We start from the raw sequence: 20,359 nt of genomic DNA, 5'->3' as shown, positions 1-20,359 counted from the left end.
GCTTCTCCAAAACTGAATTTGGCCCTTGGGTTGAAAGAGGTTCCCCATCCCTGCGATAAAGCAGCCTTCCCCAACCTGGTGCCCTGCAGATGTGTTGGCCTACAACTCCCAGTATCCTCCAACCAACCATGCTTGCTGGTGGATGCTGGGAGTTGTAACAGTAGTGTAGTGGCAAATTCAAAAGTGCAGGGTCCCTTTCTGACAGTCACAGCCACGCCCCCTCACAGCCACGCCCCTTCTAAGATTGTATAGCCTTGTAGGATATATAGCCTCCAACTGGGATCCAAAAACAGTGCAGCTGAAAGTAAGGCTGGGGTATTTCAATTGGACATCCAAGAAAAAATGCAGGGGTGTTAATCTTTTTCATTCATTCACTCACTCACTCACTCACTTACTCACACACAAACATTTTAGGTTTTCAAAATATGATGCTCTGTGGAAGCTTCACCCTCTCCACTCCACCCTCATGGACAGATCCCTTCTCATTTAAACAGCCCCTTTGCACACTCCCTTAGCACCCCAACATTACCCATTAACCTTCCCTAAGCTCCTTCATTATACCTCTCCCATCCCATAACAGAAACGTCCACATACCCAACTGGATTGAACCACACACACACACACACACACCTTCTTTCTCCTCTCCCCCCAACTGATTTTTTTCTGTTCCCCTCCCCTCCACCAGGGCTTGTTTGCCCAGGGACATGCCAACTTTGTACCAAAAAGTGTAGCTGACAGAGCAGGTTGCAATTGGCAACTCTGCTTACTGTAGAAATTAATGTTCAAGAATTAACAGTGCACTCCGATGGGTGTTTATTTCAAATGAAGTTTACAGAGATCTTGGGAAGGCAGCTAAGGCTGCAGTCCTACGCACGCTTACCTGGGAGAAAGCCCAATTGGCAATTGAACATAGCGGGACTGACTTCTGAGTAAACATGCATAGGATTGTGTGATAAATCCTAAAAACTGGCACAAACCAGCCCCCTGCCCTGCCCCATAAGTAAATAATGGTGGCAGCACTCCCCCACCCCACCCTCCTGCTGCTGCCATGGCCAGCAGCAGCAGCAGCCCTGAACGAGTGGCTGGTGTTGCAGGAGACAAGGGCAGCGCCAGGCGCGCAGCCACGGAGCTGGGACGGGCGGAAAAGCCAAGAGCTGAGGAGGAGAAGGGGGGGTGCAAGAGGAGGCTGCAGGGCTCCCTCAGGCTCCCCCTCTCGCTCGCTCCCGCCCTTTGTCGCACTCCCTCTGCTCCCTCCTCCTTCCCTAGCAGACTGTGACCCAGCTAGGGGCTGGCTTCAAGAAAAGTGCCGACGCGAAGCCCCGGCACGACCTGCCATCACTACACCGCTGGATGTAATCCAGCACATCTGGAGGGCACCAGGATGGGAAAGTCTACCCATAAAGCCTTATGTGACATAGGCCCAGCATTCTTTTAACTGTCTCTTAAGATCCTCCGGAGGAGGCCCCCATAATGATACCTTCTAAGCTTCCAGATCAGTCAGCAAAAGAGTGCCCTCCAGATCTTTTGGAGCGCAACTCCCATCAGCCCCTACCAACATGGTTCCACAGATCTGAAGGGCATCAGGACAGGGAAGGACAGGCACCAGAACATCACTTTACATCTGCAATGTCACATGTGTTTTAAATTAATCAGACTCTCTTTTTTTGTGAATTTTTAAACATTTCACAATACATGTTCTTTTTTTAAATAATTATTTATTAGTTTTTAGTTTCATATCACAAAAGAACAATACATCAGGAAATCAACAGTGTCCCCTAGTCCGTGTCTTTGTACTGATTAAACATGCATAAACCGTCTCAAATCCTGGACATGAATGCATGAATTTCCGGTTCTTTTTCTTATGGTCCTTTTTCCCTACCAACCCTACAATACATGTTTTTAAGGATAAGGGTATAGGCCAGGGGTCCCCAACCTTTTTACACCTGTGGGCACATTTGGGAATTTGAGACCATGACACCACCACAAAATGCCTAATCCGTGGGTCGCCGCTTTGGCGTCTTCCTGTCGTGTCTATAGATCTTACGCTGCGTCTTATTCAGCAAAAACTTTTGTTTCGTATCTGTTGGGCACCGCAACATCTCTTCAATAAGGGATTGTCTAATTCGGCTCATTGCTGGCAGTGCAATACAGCTAATGCTCCTTTTAAACATACGTTTTGCCAATGTCCAGTGGTTGCTTCTTTGGGGGAGGAGGTTATTACAAAGGTAATTTTTGTGTTGGAACAGTCTTTAATATTCACTGATGTACACGCTCTTTTAAATTACTTACCTCCTTCAGGGAAATTAACAAATGAATAATGTAAATGGATTCTCTGCACCCTTTTGACAGCTAAAAGACTGATAATACAACACTGAAAGGATAGACACTCACGTATAATGCACTACATTGGGGATTTTACACCACTTTCAATTTTTGAATGGGTGGCGGGCTCACCTTCAAATGAATACTTACTTGAATATTTGGTCTACTTTTGTTGAAACCCATGTATAACTGCTAGAAAGTTACATGAATTTCATACATATCTATGTATGTATATTGAAAAAATGGGGGGGAATGACACAAAAAATAATTTCAGGTGCCTATGGGCACTGTGTTGGGGAGCCCTTGGTATAGGCCACAGCAGGGATGGGAAGAGAAACGGGAGTGCGGGGAAGATATCAGTGTAATCTCTGAGCCCCCCAGTTCTTCTCAATGAGCCATCTGGAGTCTGTGCATCTAGCCTTCACGTTCCTCTTCTTTTCATAGGACAAGCATTGGTTGGTAAGGCAAGCGAAGACTCCCATGTCAAACGCATCTGTTGCATTCCTGGACAATGTATACAGGCAACGGTAAGAAGGGATTCAGAACACCGCTGGCAGGAATGGGGCAGGGGGCATGTCGGGAGCAATTTCTCTGGAGCCGCCTAAAAGGGGAGCCAAGGGGCAGAAAATATTGATGGAATCTTTTGGCAGAAGGAATTAGGAGAGACGGACGGGAAGAGGCCCGTGGAGGCAACAGGGCTTAGGTGTAGCATGTCTGTTCTCAGCGGGGAGGGTCCGAGTTCTTGAATGGATCCCAACCTGCCTCAATGGAAGAACTGTGATTGGAAGAAGTTTATAGTTTATAGCCCAGGGGTGCAGAACCTCAGGTCTGTGGGCCAAATCCAGCCTGCCTGATGTGCCAGGCTGGCCCTCTGGGGACCTCTAGATGGCCGTGCTCCCCTCCCGTGGCCCCGCCCCCTTTCACCGAGTGCCTGTTGCTTGGTTGCTTCCTGGCTTTTGCAGTTTTTTCTCCTGTTCTAAAAGGTTGGAATGCCCCTCCTACAGCTTAGTGGCAGGCAGGAAGAGCTTTAAGCCAAACTGTGCGGGTGTTCGGGGTATTCTGGCCCCTCCCTCTTTGGCTGTGCCCTGTTTCGCCTTTGGCTCCACCCACCACAGGGATGCAGCCACCGAGAGCTTCTCCGAAACTGAATTTGGCCCTCGGGCACAAACCAGATCAACACCCTGTTGTAGCCCTTTGTTTCTTAGGGTGCAATCCTATGCATGTTCAGACAGAAGGAAGTCCTACAGCTCCCAGCATTCCCCAGCCAACTTGGCTGGCTAGGGAATGCTGGGAGTTGTAAGACCTTCTTTCTGTCTGAATATGCATAGGATTGCGCCCTTAAAGCATGAATCCAATAAGGATCTTTAACTAACAAAGCTTCGCAGCCCTGTGAGGCATCTTGTACAGCAGTAGTGGACACCATTCCACCTCTTCTAGAGCCTCGTGTGGAGTAGAATGGTAGGCGGCAGTATTGCAACCGAAACTATCCCTGCGACCTGAGTTCGATCCCAGCGGAAGCCGGATCTCAGGTAGCCGGCTCAGGTCGACTCAGCCTTCCATCCTTCTGAGGTCGGAAAAATGAGTACCCAGCTTGCTGGGGGAAAGGTGGTCACGACTGGGGAAGGCAATGGCAAACCACCCCGCTACAGTCTGCCACGAAAACGCCAGCGCAAGCAGCGTCCCTCCAGGGGTCAGTAATGGCCCGGTGCTTGCACAGGAGGAACCTTTCCCTGTCCACCTCTTCTCACTGCAGTGTCGGGACCTTAGCCTGCAGTGGGTCTTGAACAGGCAACCTAAGGGACATTAGGCAGGGATTTATCCTGCGCGCCACCAGCCAGCTGTTGCCAAAGAATGCGGTGCAGTGGCTAGAAGAGTGTTCATCTTCTCAGACCAGGGAGACTCTGGTTCAGATCTCTGCTCAGTCAAAAAGCTCTCCAGGTGTTAATTGTGCTTAGCATTTGGGGGAGGCTAAAATGAGAGAACCCCAGGTATGCACCCCTGAAGCAGAATAACTGACTGTGATTAATGTAAGTCACAGTTTAAACTGGGCTTCTTACATGCAAAGGATTTAACATTCCTGACTGTGGTTTGCCTTAACAATGATTCTGTGAGGTGGGTCTCCGTCTCCCATTTTGCAAGTGGGGAAACTGAGGCTGACCAAGTGATTTACAGAAGGCTTCACAGGGTTCCATGGGCAGAGGTAGGGTTTGAACCCAGGTCTCCAAGTTCAGTGCTCTAGCCACTGGAACACACTGCCCTAAAAATAATTATTAAAAGCAATAGGCCATTGCTTTCATGCCATGCTTATGAGCTTCTTGAAGGCATCTGATGGGCCACTGTTAGAACTGGATGTTGGACTATCCACCTTCCTCAACCTGGGTCCCTACAGATGTTTGTGTCTACAACTCCCCTCAACTCCAGCCAGCATGGCCACTGGTCAGGTATGATGGGAGCTGTAGTCCAAAATATCTGGAAGGCCCAGGTCAGGAAAAGTTGAACTAGATGGACCCTTGATTTGATCCAAAAGGGCTCTTCTTAAGTTCTTTTCTTTGTGGATGGGGTTGATTGCAGGATCAGTAATATGTAAACACAGACTTGTAGTGCTGCGCTTGTCTGTGTTTATCTGGCTGTGTTGGTCTGTGTGAGCTGGGTGCCCTGTGATGTGCGGGCAGGCAGATAGTATGCCCATCTCTGCTTGCAGGTGGCAGACTCTGTTGTCTGTAGATGACATGGTGGAGAAGGTGCTGGATGAACTGAAGACCCTTGGCCTGCTGGACAGCACATACGTGTTCTATACGTCCGATCATGGCTACCACACAGGTGAGCCAAGGCCTGCTGCTGTCAAGAGACCTTGTGGGTTGGGGGTTGTGGTGGGAGTGGAAGAGGGCTGGGCAGAACCTCCTGTACCTGTTTCACATGGCAGCTGGTGAGATGTGATTAGGCCAGAAGGTAGAGCAGGATCTGTTCGTAGGTCTCTGGGCGGTTTGCTTTAGGTTGATAAGGATTTCTGAATCCCAGCAACAAAAGATTACTCTTCTCCCCCCTCCCCCAGCTTTCCTAAATTATACAATTGAAATGAAGAAAGCTTGGAGTGATCAGAAGTGGATTTTTGTCTGGACTGCAAGCTGTGTTCAGTTCTGAACAAATTTCTTGGCTTGAAATTATTTGATTCTAAATATTTGGTGCTGTTCACACAACATGCTAAGCCACACTCAGTAGTAATTGTGGGTTGATTTGAACTGTGGGTTGTTTGTTGAACCGTGGGTTAGCATGTTGTCTGAACACAGCCAGGATGGCTTGTCAGCCATGCAGGGTGGCTTATTTTTCTCGAATAAGCCACCTTGAGAATCCATGCGTTGTTGGGTTGTTCAGAGTGGTTAACAAACCACACTGCATGGTTAACAAGCCACCCTGGCTGTGTTCAGACAACACACTAACCTACAGTTCAACAAACAACCCACAGTTCAACAAACAACCCACACTCAACCACTGAGTGTGGGTTAGCATGTTGTGTGAATAACCCCTATTTCTTTTGCACCAGGCTGCAGTTGGTGGGTCTTGGGGATCTAGTAAAAGACAAAGTGGATCCCACAAGTGTGCCCATCCCTGACTTGGGACCTATAGCCAGAATTGTCCTAGAGGAAGAAGGAAGTGTGGGCTCGCTGTAAATCAGTGTGAAATGGCAAAAAAGCTAAAATCAAGGGCTGAAGCCCTCCAGATGCTTTGGGCTATAACTCCCATAATCCCTGGCCATTGGCAGAGACTTAGGGGAGGTATAGTCCAAAATATCTGGAGGGCACCAGTTTGCCTGCAGCAATGTAGCCACTGCCTAAGCACTTAAAAAACCCATTGTTTCAGTGGGGAAGATTTTAATCATGTGCTTGATTCTCCAGTTAAAAACCATGGGCTTTTTAAAGTGCTTATTTTGGGGAGCTGGATGATGGCCAAGTAATTTTAATAGGCTCACATTAAACATTTTGTAACACACTTCGTTAATTTTCAGTTTTTTAAAATTAAATTTTACTGCGGCAAAGAATTTAGTGCCAGTTCTCCCGTTGCCTTTGTACTCATTGGCCAGAACCCTGGATGGTGGAAGCAGGTTAACTAGAATCATAGAATCATAGAATATTCGGGTTGGAAGGGGCCTACAAGGCCATCGAGTCCAACCCCTGCTTAATACTTACATTCTACATTTAAGTAGAATGATCTGTACACAATTTTTAATATTTCTGTAAGTAAAGGGTCTAGAAACGTACTTTAGAAAAAAGAAAAGAAAGCTGGAAGGGAAGGTTTCTTAATTTCTGGGAATAGGGAGAGTTCCGCATTTTATTCATTTCTGTACTGCCTAAGAGCCAGTGTGGTGTAGCAGTTACACTGTTGGACTGAGACTCGGGAGATCAGGGTTCTAGTCCCCACTTGGCTATGAAGCTCACTGGGTGACTTTGGGCCAGTCACTGACTCTCAGCCTACCTCACAGGGTTGTTGTGAGGATAGTCGAGAGGAGAAGAATCATGTAAGCTGCTTTGGGTTCCTGGCAAGAGGAAAAAAGCAGGATATGAATGTAATAATAAAATAATAAACAAAGCTGTCGGGGTGGTTCACAAAAATTTAAACCCAAAATGCAACATGATAAAAATGTAATACAAAATCTTTTAACATACAAAAATGTAAAACAATTTCAAACAGCTAAAAAAAATAACAATAAAATACCACAACTGATAAGACAACTGACATTAAAATCCCCATCATATACTGTCAAATGCCTGGGAGCCTTAACCTGGTGCCAAAATGATGACAGTGTTGGTGTCAGGAGGACCTCAGTGGGGAGAATGTTCCACAATCGGGGGGCCATCACCGAAAAGGCCCTTAAATGCCCAGCTGTGATTATGGCCCAGATTTGCTGGCAGAGCTGGTCCTCCATCTCTGAGCCTAAATGAGGAGCCAAAGAAAAGCAAAAGGTGAGGAAAAGTCTTCCTAAGAGAAATTTGGGAATGCATGTCAATCCAAATAGGGATCTGTGGCCTGGATGCCACTCCCAACTCCTTTCCAGTGATGCATCCAGTGAGAGCCAGTATGGTGTAGTGGTTACAGCAGAGGTAGGCAACTTGTGGCTGCCCTTCAACCAAAATAGATGCCAAGGCAGTGTGCAGGCATAACAATTTAAAATTACAAGTACAATACCGTAAAAACAAAACAATTACCCACCATAACAATAAAAATGGAGAGGCAGCAAACAATAAAGCTATACAACCAGCAGAAGCAATGAAATCAGGTAAAATGCTGGGGCGAACAAAAATGTTCACAACGTTTTTACCTGCCCTCTGGACAAAAATGCTCCCAAAGCAGCTTACAAACAATAATAGGACAGGCCCTGCCTGCAAGGCTTGTAATCTAAAAGACACGACACAATAGGAAAAGGGATTGGGAGGGAGGAAAAACGCAGACTAAGGCATTAGATCCTGAATTTTCAGTAGATAACTATTGTAGGTAATAATTTTCCCTTTTGGAGCTGAAAATTCACAGCAGCAACTTTCTTTTCCCACGCAGGACAGTTTTCGCTGCCCATTGACAAGCGGCAGCTTTACGAGTTTGACATCCGGGTGCCGCTGCTGGTGCGAGGCCCAGGCATCCAGCCAAATCAGACTCACCTGGTAGGTGCATCTCCAACCCTTTCTCTCTGCCTCCCCCCCCCCCCCAGCCCACGTGAGTGTCTCAGCTGGAGGACTTGTAAGTCAGTGGCTGAGCACACGCTTTGCATGCAGAAAGGCCCAGGGTGCGCCCCTGGCAGCTCCGACTAAATGGGACTCTGGCTACAACAGGACTGCCAAAGCTCTCTGAGCTGTTGCCAGCTGGAAATAGCAGCCTATGGGCTAACTTGAGATAAGCGATACACAAAACAAAGATGGCCATGCTGGTCCACGAGGGAAAAAAATCCCAAATCCATAGTTGGGCAATACCTTTGTTTGTTGTTGTTGTTCAGTCGTTAAGTCGTGTTCGACTCTTCGTGACCCCATGGACCATAGCATGCCAGGCCTTCCTGTCCTCCGCTCTCTCCCAGCATGTGCTCAAGTCCATATTCATTGCATCGGTGATGCTATCTAGCCATCTCATCCTCTGCCAACCCCTTCTCCTTTTACCTTCAGTCTTTCCCAGCATCAGGGTCTTTTCCAGGGAGTTTTCTCTTCGCATTAGGTGGTCAGAATATTTGAGCTTCAGCTTCAGTATCTGTCCTTCCAATGAGCAGTCAGGGTTGATTTCCTTTATGATGGACTGATTTGACCTCCTTGCAGTCCAGGGGACTCGTAAGAGTCTTCTCCAGCACCACAGTTCGAAAGCATCAATTCTTCGGCGCTCAGCCTTCCTTATAGTCCAGCTCTCACAGCCATATGTTCCTACTGGGAAAACCATAGCTTTGACTATACAAACCTTTGTCGACAAGGTGATGTCTCTGCTTCTTACTATGCTGTCTAGGTTTGCCATAGCTTTCCTGCCAAGGAGCAAGCGTCTTGTTAATTTCATGGCTACAGTCACCGTCTGCGGTGATCTTGGAGCCCAAGAAAATAAAATCTGTCACTGCTTCCATTTCTTCTCCTTCTATATGCCAGGAAGTGATGGGGCCAGATGCCATGATCTTAGTTTTTTTAATGTTGAGTTTCAAACCAGCTTTTGCACTCTCCACTTTCACCCTCAACAAGAGGCTCTTGAGATCCTCTTCGTTTTCTGCCATTAGGGTGGTATCGTCTGCGTAGCTGAGGTTGTTGATAATTCTCCCGGCAATCTTAATTCCGACCTGTGATTCATCCAACCCGGCGTTTCTTATGATATACACTGCATATAAATTAAATAAGCAGGGCGACAATATACAGCCTTGTCGTACTCCTTTCCCAATGTTGAACCAATCGGTTGTTCCATGTCCGGTTCTTACTGTTGCTTCTTGACCCTCGAACAGGTTTCTCGGGAGACAGGTAAGGTGGTCTGGTACTCCCATCTCTTTAAGAATTTGCCAGAGTTTGTTGTGATCCACACAATCAAAGGCTTTAGCGTAGTCAATGAAGCAGAAATAGACGATTTTCTGGAATTCTCTTGCTTTCCCCATGATCCAGCGAATGTTGGCGATTTGATCTCTAGTTCCTCTGCCTCATTGGAACCCAGCTGTACTTCCAGTAGTTCTCGGTTCACATACTGCTGAAGCCTAGCTTGTAGGAATACCTTTGTTAGGGCCAACCAAAATTCCATAAAAATGCACAAGCTTTCTAGTTCTCCAGAATTCTTCATCAGGCCAGGTGGTACAAAGAGCAGGAGATGGGGGGAGAAACAGAAAGGTCCAAAAATTTGGCCAGAGGTCTGTAATGTAGATAGGCCCAGTCTCAAAATGGAGTTTGCAGACTGACTGACTGACTGAATGAGTCAGTGGTAGGTGTTGCAAGCGTCAGATTAGACCCAGCAGTGCATTTTGGGAGAGAGAAGCAACAGTGGTTGATCTCCATTTTTGAAAACACTAAGTCTGGCTGTGATTCTCATCTTCCTGTTGCCTTGGGCGAAATACACAGGTTCATAATATCTGGCCAAATGTTTGAACTTTTCTGTTTCTTACCACCATCCCCTGTTTTTTGCCCTCAAAAGCTTGCACATTTTTATGGGATTTTGGATGGTCCTAATAAAGGTGTTGCCCAACTATGAATCTTGATATAAGGCAGTGTTGTGTGTTCCTAGGCCTGCAACTTATGATTGGTTCATAAGCCAATTCTTTACATGCTAAAGGTCCCAGGTTAAACCCTTGGCATCTCCAGGATGGCTAGGAAAGACTCCTGTCTGATAACCTGGAGAGACGCTACCAGTCAATGTAGACAATACTGGGCTAGATGGACCAATGGTCTGAGCTTCCTGCATGTGAGTAGAGCTGCCCTATAAGTCTCTGACTGCTTCAGCCACACACCTTTGCAGGAGGGTTATTGCAGGCACAGCTGTAGTCTCTATCTCTGTGGATATTTTATATTCAAAGCCATGGCTGGTTTCATGGTCACAATCTGGAAGTTGAAATTGATAATAACTGGGTTCGTTCCAAACCCAAAGACTGTAGTTGTTGAATGAAGAAAGGCAGTGACCTGGTTTGCACATAACACCCATTCCTGGGTTAAACAGCCCAGGAACTGGTGTGGGAGCGAGCTAGCACCCTGGCTCCCACTTTCTTGCCACTTCTGCTTTGAATCAGGTTTTCGAAACAACTCAGGAATGCCCCATGGATCTAGGGATGTCAGAGAAATCCAGAACAGATCCAAATGACTTTGGATTTCTATGAATTCGACCTGCAGACTCCGCAGAAGACTAGCATCTTCTGAGTCGCTCAGATTTCGTGGACTTGTGGACCATTTTTTTACTTTCTGGAACTGTATGCAAATTTAGTCATATTTTAATCAAATTTTAGTCAAATTTAGTCATACAAAAATTACTGGAAAATATGCTATGTACGCCATTCTTTAAAACAAGTAATACAAGGTTTTACACATCTCTGATCTCTCTTCTGCCTTTGCTGTGTAGCACTCTTTTGTTGTGTGCTCTGCTCATTGATTGTATGCTGAGCTAAGAAAAATACACAGAATATTGCACACCAGCAAAAGTTGCGTACATTGCAGCAAACATTTTTGCAGACTTTTCCAAAAGGGGGAAAAAATTCCTGTTCCATCAGTGAGCAGACGACAGAACGCAAGACTTCTGACAATCTGTGAAACACACACGGAACAGATTAAATAAAATATGTACATCCCTAGTTAAAACTCTGGGTTGTTTAACCCTAAACAACCAAGAGTTCTGCGTTCACACATCATGACAACAACCCAGGAAGTGGGTTGTTTCAAAAAGCAGAAGTGAGCAAGCGGGAGCTGGGATGCTTGCTCGCTCCCTGCGAGCTCATAAACAACCCGTGGTTTGTCTGGGCCAGTGTGTCAGGGAGACAGGTGTTGATGTTGGCGGGGGGGGGGGGGTACACTTTCAATTTTGTCATGTCAGTAGGGGAACCCCACTACACTGAACTGGATGGTCTGGACTGCCTCTCTCACTCCTCCCCATGTTGTCTCCCTCTCAGGAATCCATCCTCAACATTGATCTGGGACCCACCTTCCTGGACATTGCAGGAGTTAATATATCTCAGACCTCCATGGATGGGCAGTCCTTCTTGCCCTTGTTGGTAATAACCTGTTCTGAACATTGGAATAATGTATGTGGGGGGGTCTAATTAAAACAGCTGTTCTAAGGACTCCTGCAGACAAGTCATGTTCAAACGTTAGGGCAAGGGTGGGCAGCTTGTGGCCCTCCAGATGTTCTGGCCTACACCTTCCATCATAGATTCTTTTGGCAACAACATTTCTTCTTATGAACCTTTTGCTCAGAACCCTGCTGAGGAACTTGTGTGTATTACAGAGCATTCTAGGACTGTTTTAGGATGCATGCGCAGTTCTCATAGGACAGCGGTCCCCAACATAGCACCTGCGGGTACCCGCAAACTTTTATTTCAATTTTATTTTTTTCCAGTTTTAATACTCTACATGGATTTGTATATATCCATAGCAATGAATACATATGAAATGTATGTAACTTTCTAGCATTTATACGTAGGCTTCAGCAAAAGCAGACCAAATATCCGTATAAGTATCAATTTGAAGGTGGCATCTATATGCCACCCATTCAAATATTGAAAGCATTGTAAGGTCCTCAATCCATTGCATTATAGGAGGTGAGTGTTTATCCTTCCAATGTTGTAATATCAGTTGTTTAGCTGTCAAAAGGGTGTGGAAAATATATTTACGCTGACTGTTGGGTAATTTCCATGAAGCAGGTAAATAATTTAAAAGAGTGAAGATTTACTTCAGTGAATATTAAAGACTGTTCCAATACAAAAATTACCTTTGTAATAGCCTCCTCCCCCAAAGAAGCAACTACTGGACATTGCCAAAACATAGATTTAAAAGGAGCATTAGCCATATTGCGCCGCCAGCTATGAGCCGAATTAGGCAATCCCTTATTGAAGAGATGTTGCAGTGTTCAGTAGGCACAGCGTTTTTGCTGAATAAGACGCAGCCTAAGATCCATACACGCAACACGTAGGTGCCAAAACAGCGATCCACTGAGAGGAATTTTGTGGTGGTGCCCGCAGCGTTGTCTCAAATTCCCAAATGTGCCCATTGGTCCAAAAAGGTTGGGAACCTTGTCACTTGGTTTTAGCTAGACTTCCTGGGCCCCCTACATAGATTCAGTGGACTCTCTAGGAAAAGAATGGGCAGATGGTAGGTCTTCCGATTTTTTGGACTTCAGCTCCCAGAAGCCCCTGCCAGCACAGCCAAGGGTCAGGAATGCTGGGAGTTGAAGTCCAAAGGTAGAACACCCCTTAGCATTCCCCATAGGCTGTGTTTTGGCATGGGATAGTAGCAGGGGGAGCTGCCTTTGAGGGAAATAATCTGTCAGAACTGATGTTCTTATTGAGGAACCCCTGATGGCACCAAGGGTAGGCATGGTCGGGCATCTGCTGAGGGCCCACAGCCCAGCAGGGCCACACTGACAAGAGCGCCCTGGACATTCTCCCCCTCTTCACCATCGCAATCTGCCTCTCGCTCTGGTCCAGACAACGGTGGTGGTGCTGGTGGTGAGGAGCAGGAGATGCCACGGACTACTGGCTCCCTCCTTGCTGAACAAGCAGGGGGTGTCCGTGTTGAGAAAGAGGAGGAGGAGGAAGAGCAAGAGCAGCTGGTGACAATGGTGGTGAGAAGGTTGCCTCATTGAGGGCAGGACCCTGTTGAGGGTGGCTTGCCCAAGGGCCCTCAAAACCCTGGAGCCAGCACTGCCTGAGGGCTCTTCTGAGGTGCCCTGGGATTTCTGGGTATGCCACTCAGAAGCCACTGGTTCAGATGCACCTCTCGGGCTGTAGCTCAGAGCAGTGCCAGGTCTTTGACCAGCTCGTTCTTGTGATGCCTGCCTGGGGGTGCCGTGGACCACTGTTTGAGAGCTTCTGCCATAAATTAAACCTTTGGACAGCAAGTTTGGAGGCCATGGCAGAGAGGCGGGGGCAGCATTCCAGCAAGGGGTGCTTCTTGAAATGTGTTTCCTTCGCTCCAGGTGAACAAGACGCACAGTAACGGTTGGCGGTCAGATTTCCTGGTGGAGTACACTGGAGAAGGCTGCACTGGCCAAGAACCCCACTGTCCTGCCTTGGGACCAGGAGTATCGGTAGGTGTTTGTGCCTGGGAATCTCTTGACACTATTGGGCACAGAGGTGTACAGTCTGCACTTTTAACAACTGTTCAGATTCTGCAACAAGCAAAGCGGGCTTCTGCCATCCATATGAACCATATAAAGTAAGCCCCCCCCCCAAAAAAAATATTGCATATATCTGCTTTGTTTTTAGTGCTGTCACCTTGTTAAAGAAATCTTAGTCACTTAATCCATACGAGTTTTAATTGACTAAATCTGCATTCATTTGCATGAGAAGAAAATGGTAGTTCTGTAAAAGAAGTCTTCGTGTCCGCTGCCACGCCTAAAAATGATCTTAGAAGAGGCATCCCATCCTGTCTGGATCAGGAGAAGGCATGCCTCTTCTCAGATGGCACTTCCCTCCTGCCCCCAGATTTGCTTGTATTAAAAATGATTAATAATATTGTTTTTTAAAGGGGTATGAAAACCTGATGCCTGTTTTAAAAAATCAGATGAATCAAATAAATGTTGAAGCCTTGCTTATTTTGCATAATTCAATTCTTAGTTGTGATATTTCTGTGCTGCCCTACAACCAAAGTTTTCTGGACAGCATACATAATTTTTTAAAACATTATAAACAATAAAAATACAATCACAATATAAAATGAACCAATAAAATCAAAACAAATCTTTAAACTTTAAAAAGCCAAAACCATCGTGTCTGTAAAAGCCCCAGCAGGCCATTAAAAGATTTGGGTAAATTTTAAAACAGTTTTGACGTTGTTCATTTATTACATTTCTATACCTCCCAATAGCTGAAGCTCTCTGGGTGGTTTACAAAGATTAAAACCCATTAAAATATATTATAAGGCTGTAAAAATGACTTACTTACTAACTTATACAAAGACAGCACAGAGACACATATATCTACAACAGTTTTAAACAATCAACAATAAGAAAAGTCCCAGACCTGATTAGAACCTCATCATATGTTGCCAAATGTCTGAGTGAAGAGAAGGGTCTTTACCTGGCACCAAAAAGATAACAATGTTAGTGCCAGATGGGCCTCATCAGGGAGATTTTTCCACGATTGAGGGGCCACCACCGAGAAGGCCTCCTCTCTTGTTGCTGCCTTCCGAGCCTCTCTTGGAGGAGGCACCTGGAGGAGGGCCTTAGATGCTGAGTGTAGTGTACAGGTAGGTTCATGCCAGGAGAGGCGCTCCGTCAGGTATTGCGGACTTGTGCCAAAAACAGTACGGGTTAGGGGTAGAGCGAGCCTCTCTGGGAAGGGCATTGCACAACTGGAGTGCTACCGTTGAGAAGGCCCTCTTCTTGGTAGCCAGCTGCCAGATTTCACGTGCAGGGGCACCTGGACAGGGTCTCCAATGAGGACCTCAGTGTCTGGGTAGGTACATATGCGGGGAGGCGATCCTTCAGGTGACCTGGCCCCAAGCTGTAAAAGGTTAAGACCAGCCCTTTGAGTTCGGTTTTTGCTAATCATGAAAAGGAGGCAGGAGCTATGCAAAGGGCCAGTCCTGCTCAGCGCCTTCTCCAGGTTTCTGAACACCTCACCAGGCATTGCCCACACACAGCCGCAAGATCTCCACATGTGACTTCTGTGGAACGGACTATTGCCATTCTGTGGCATTGCTGACTACCGAGCAAGTCTTCACACAAAGCTGCAGTGGCTCCCCTTTCCCAAGAGCGAAGAGTCACACCGGCGGCCTGCAATGTGTGTGTGCATGTGCACACATCCATGCGTGCATGTGTGCAAAGCCAGCTCTGGAGTTTCATGGGCCTTTGGGCAAGAGTCATTTTGCCCTAGGTCAGGGGTGGGGAGCCTCAACTCCAGCCCACCTGGGATCCCAATTTGGCCCTCTGGGGTTTCTCCAGGGGGACACGCCTCATCCCCCTGGCCCCACCCCCTCCCCCCACCCCCTGGCTTTTTTGCAGCCCCTCCCTCCAATTCGAAAAGGTTGAAATGCCTCTCCTAAGGCTCAGTTACAGGCAGGAAGAGCTTAAAGCCAAAATATGCTGCTATGGGGGGTGGGGGGGGTGGCCAGGCCCCTTCTGCCTTTGTCTTTGCCCCCTTTGCCTTCAGCCCCCCCTCCCCAACCCTGGATGCAGCCCCCCAAGAGCTGCTCTGCAGTTGAATTGGGCCTTTGTAGTGAAAAAGGTTCCCCGCCCCTCCCTTTAGCATTTAGAGGGAAGAAAAGGAGAATGCCCTTGAGCAGGCGTGGAATGCTTCCTTCTCCTGCTGCACAACTGTAGCAGCCCAAAGCAGCTGAGAGGAGAGGAGGGCGCTTCCAGGGCAGGGCTGTCAATCCTCAGCCCCGCAGGCTGAATCCAGCCTGCCTGGAATTCCAGTCCAGCTTTCTGTGGTTCCCCAGATGGCCATGCCTCCTTCCTCTGCCCCCCCTTTCTCCCCCCCCCCACCAATCATCTGGTGTTTTCCTGGTTTCTGCACAGTTTCCCCCCCACGCCCTTCTAAAAGGCTGAACTGCCTCTCCTAAGGCTCAGTTACAGGCAGGAAGAGCTTTACCCTAAAATATGCTGATATTTTTGGCCCCTCCCCTGTTTGCCTTTTGCCCCGGCCTTGCCCCACGCTGGAATGCCACCCCCCCCCCCAGCACTTCCCCAAAATTGAATTGAACCTCAGGGTGAAAGAGGTTCAACACAGCCCATTCCAGGGCAAAGGCTATTAGCCCCAGACAGATTCCGGCTCCAAGGAGCTTTTAAAACAGTGTAGTGTAGTGGTTAGAGTGTCAGACTGGGCCCTGAGAGTCCTGGGTTCAAGTCCCCACTCAGCCATGAAGCTCACTTGATGACCCTGTACTAGTCATAATCTCTTCAGCTAACTTACCTCGCAGGGTTGTTGTGTAAATAAAATGGACTGGTGGGAGGGGGGATAACCATGGAGAAAGGGTGGCATACAAATGTAATAGTAAACACTGCCTAGCTTTACTTCTGAACAGAGGCTGCCTTGTGCAGCATAAAAACACAGTCCTGCCCATGTGCTGTCCCAAACTCAAGTGTTCACAGGTTGCGTTGGCTGTGGTCTCTCTGTTGCATCATTCTGCCTTAGGGAGTTTTGCCCTCTGACTCACTGGGCCTGATATTTGCCTATGCAAATAGGCCTCTTCTCCCAGCCCTTCCCCGCATTTTCATAAAGGGCCAAGCCCTAGCCTCCCACAGAGTTGAGGGAAGCGATATTCTTGGCCTCTTTCATGCCGGCGCCTTGCGCTCTTGCTCCCTGCACACTCATTGATCCAGATTATGTCCCACTCTTGGGTCCATGCCCACAATTGCTAGTGTTTATTAGAACTATCCACTTTGCCCGTAACAATGCATTGAAAGCCATTCCATCCTCTCCCCCCACCCCCCAGCAGACACTGAACATGCGCTGTCCTTGGGTTGTTTTGGGGGGCAGTTCCCCCCGCAATATCTTTTTGTATTTCTGCAAACCTTGGGGTTCCCCTTGGGGTTCCCCCTTCATTTCTCAATGGCTCCATTTTGGCTACAATTGTATCTGCACCCACCAGCTGAGTTTGCTATTAGAGGGAGCGTTGTAAGGTCTTGGGTAGATGTTACATTCATACAAAATCTCTCTCTTTCCCCCTCTCCCTCTCTGCCTTTGGCAGCAATGCTTCCCTGACTGTGTGTGTGAGGATGCCTTCAATAACACCTATGCCTGTGTGCGCACGCTGAGCTCCATCAACTTGCAGTACTGTGAATTTGCTGATGCCCAGGTATGCTTGGCCATGTTCTGCCCCCCCCCCCCTTCCAAATAGAAGGAGTGAACAAGTTGCACATTTTGTCCCAGTTCATGACGAGCTGGGAACAGGGGCCACCGAGGGATGGTGCAACAAAACCATTGTTCGCAAACCTTGCCGACGCTGAAGGAATCCTGTTCATGCCTATTTTGTTTGCTGAGGAACCTCTGCGCATAGCAGAGGCCTCTGGGTCATATTCTAGGGTGCGCATGTAATTCACAGGGGGCAGTGGCCAGGCCTGATGTCCCTTGCTTTTGGCCTGGATCAGCTTGAGGGAGAAGACAGGCGTGCATTCAGAAGAGGCCCACAGCAGTGTGTGCTGAGCTCTCTGCTTAACGGACATGTGGCTATAGCACATGAGCGAATGGAACATTGAGACATGCCATGGCTGCTTCGTCACTGCATCCTCGTCTTCTTGCTGGGGAGCTCAGCACCCTTCAGCCAGTAGCCTGAAAAGGGTTGGGGGAAGGTTATGCCGTTTCCCTCTTAGGCACTTGGCACAGTATTCGTTGCTGCTCATCTCCCTGGGGAACCTTCAGTGAGCTTCTGGGGCAGGCTACGCGGAGCACAGCAGGACAGCCGCTGCAAAGGAGGCAGTGTCTAGCCACATGCCGCCATTAGTTTCCATAGAACATCCTTGAGGATGGCTGTGTCCCCTTGCCGTGAACTGGGCTTGTTTTCGGTCTGTGCAAATTTCTCCTGCTGGGGCTGGTGTTTCAGCATGCTACTGTCAGGCAGAGTGTGGGGAGAGGAAGAGGAAGGATGACCCATTTGCACTGCCCATTTTGGGGACTGAGGTGGCTCTCGCGTTTCAGCTGCAGGAATCAGGAGCTCTTCAAAACAGTCCTTTCCGTTGCTGGAATCAGCACTGACTTCTGGGAGCCTCAGCACAGAGCCCTGGCTCTAGATTCTTTCCATATTTGGCCAAGATCATCCACCCCTCTCAAGTATCATCCCTCCAGATGCGTTGTTGTTGTAACTACCTTTTTATCTGTCGTTGTTTTATCTGGTGTTTCATCATTTTTATCCTGCTCCTTTGCCAAAAAGGCTCCCAGCATGGCTTACATACAATCAATAAAAACAAGACTGCAAATGTTAAAAAGACATGACACAAAAGGAAAAAGGGAGGGGGAGGGAAGAGGAGAAAAGCGGGTTGTCCTTCAGCAGGGCTGGTGGAGCAGCCCTGCTTCCGATCTCATGTAGTTGTTGAGGATTTTGTGACTCCTGCCCCTCCCCTTGGGAGGATTCTCTCTCTTCACCACTGCCCCAACCTTCTCTTGTCTCTTGCAGAATTTTGTCGAAGTCTACAATCTGACTGCAGACCCACACCAACTGCTCAATGTGCTCAAGACTGTGGACCCTTCGGTGCTGGAGCAGATGAACCAGAGGCTAATCAAGTTGCAGGCATGCTCTGGGGTCAGCTGCCGTTCCTGAGGACCCCCAGTGCTGCTCTTGCTCTTTGATTGTGCCAAGGAACCCAGAAGGTCCATTTTGGATCTCTCTCTCTCTCTATCTGTAGTGGCATCACCTCCTCCTTTCTCCACTCTTAAGCCAATGTTGTGCTGATTTTTCGTTCTCGATTCCTCAGCTTTAAGGCCCTGGTCAGCAACGAACTTTGCTGGAGGGTGTGAAAGGGAGATACGGATGGGAAGTTGAAGCTCTGTGCTGTACTGCCTTCATGTCAAGCTCCTGTCCTCTTCTTGCAACTCAAGTTTTGCCACTCAGGGTGGGGTAGAGGGCAGATCTGGTCCGGAGGTCACCAGTTGCTGACCCCCTACTCTAAGGCAGGGGTGGGCAGAAGGTAGATCAGCACCCACTGGTAGACCTCTGGATGACTGGGGCAAGGGTTTTGGACTCCCAGTGGTTTAGCAATAGCAACAACAAAATGGGTTTGGAAGAAGTAAATGCTCCAAGCCTGAAGTCTGCCCACCCCTGCTTTAAAAGGTCATCCAAGGCCAGGTGACAACAGACCTTCTTTTCCCCTGCCCTGCCTGGGGGATGGGGTGGGGATTCAGTTCCCCATTTAGTCACCACCACCACCTTCTCTTTCCTCTTGCTGAGACCGGGAGGATCTGTGATCATTGTGTCTTTAACTCTTGCCCATTCAGAAGTTTTTATTCAGATTCTCTCCCCGAGGCCACAGTGGCTCTGGTAGCTGCTGTGTTGTCCCAACTGTGCTTGTCCACTGTTGAGCTGTGAAAGAAATGGAATAAAGGACTTGTTTATTAGGAAATAAGCTCTCGCTCTCTACTTACCTTCAAGAAATGTTACTTCTGACTATTGTGCTGGTTTAGAAAATCTACAGTCCCACTTCCAGGTACTGCCTGATTGCTAAGAAGAGAATAGATAGCAAGCAGTGTTTGGGAAATCTGCAACGTTTCATCTGGGCCTGCGCCATTCTTCCTCCTCTTGCCTAAGGATCCTCAGCTGCTATTACACCAATCCTCACCTTCATCTCAGACCCATTTGCATGGTTAGCAACCAACATATCTGACACTAAGGAAAGGGGAGGAACACTCGGCCCTAAGAGGCCTGGGCTGTGTTTCCACGACAACAGAAGGAGAAGTGAATGGAGGAGTACAGGATTTTTATTTTTTTTTAAAGAATCAGCTTTGCTGTGCTTTGGTCCATGTAGGGCTCCACAAGCAGGTTCTCTGCACCAGTAAAAACGCTTCACAGAACATACTTCCTGGTGGGGGTGGGGGTTGGAGTGATTGTCATCTGACTGGCAGGGGCTGCTCAACCAATAAGAGAGACTTCCCTCCTCCCCCCCCTTCTCCTTTTCCCTGAAAGTCCAGATGCATGTGCATTTCAGGAGCAAGCGTCACTGAGCACAATGGGAGTTACTTCTGAGTAGACACACACATGCTTGTGCTGGGAAGGGCGGGGGGACAACACAAAGACGAGAAACCAGGCCCTGTTTTAACCTGCAGGATCTCTATAACAAAGGGTCAAAGTAGTTACTTCCTAAGGCAATAAACCAAGCAAAGGAGAATCGGAGCCTTGAAATTGTGCTATCCTGCAATTAGGGAATTGGGCTTTAAACTGTGCCATGTCCATTGAGGGGGATCTCTGTAGGTACT

The 20,359-nt window shown here is 47.9% G+C and overlaps 1 protein-coding gene across 2 annotated transcripts in view; it reads left to right on the top strand.

Annotated features, from left to right (window-relative positions):
• The window catches only part of LOC146340715 (N-acetylglucosamine-6-sulfatase-like), a 34,633-nt gene extending 15,126 nt beyond the window's left edge, over positions 1-19,507 (top strand). The window contains exons 7-14 of one of the 2 annotated variants that reach the window (XR_014783752.1): positions 2,767-2,849; positions 5,024-5,142; positions 7,870-7,973; positions 11,405-11,506; positions 13,429-13,539; positions 17,145-17,252; positions 18,567-19,041; positions 19,198-19,506. Coding sequence is in view for 1 of the 2 variants with exons in the window: in XM_084804104.1 (XP_084660230.1) it covers positions 2,767-2,849; positions 5,024-5,142; positions 7,870-7,973; positions 11,405-11,506; positions 13,429-13,539; positions 17,145-17,252; positions 18,567-18,710 (771 nt within the window). In the remaining variant the exon portion in view is untranslated. Of the gene's footprint in view, positions 1-2,766; positions 2,850-5,023; positions 5,143-7,869; positions 7,974-11,404; positions 11,507-13,428; positions 13,540-17,144; positions 17,253-18,566 lie in introns of both variants that reach the window. The other variant, XM_084804104.1, reaches the window with a different exon arrangement.
• The last annotated feature ends 852 nt before the right edge of the window (positions 19,508-20,359 follow it).

This window comes from Heloderma suspectum, chromosome 6 (genome assembly GCF_057233095.1).
Source record: "Heloderma suspectum isolate Gila_16-S chromosome 6, 16-S_ref, whole genome shotgun sequence".
Classification (NCBI taxonomy): Eukaryota; Metazoa; Chordata; class Lepidosauria; order Squamata; family Helodermatidae; genus Heloderma; species Heloderma suspectum.
Note: the sequence above shows the minus strand (reverse complement) of the source record. Positions and strands in the feature narration are given on the sequence as shown.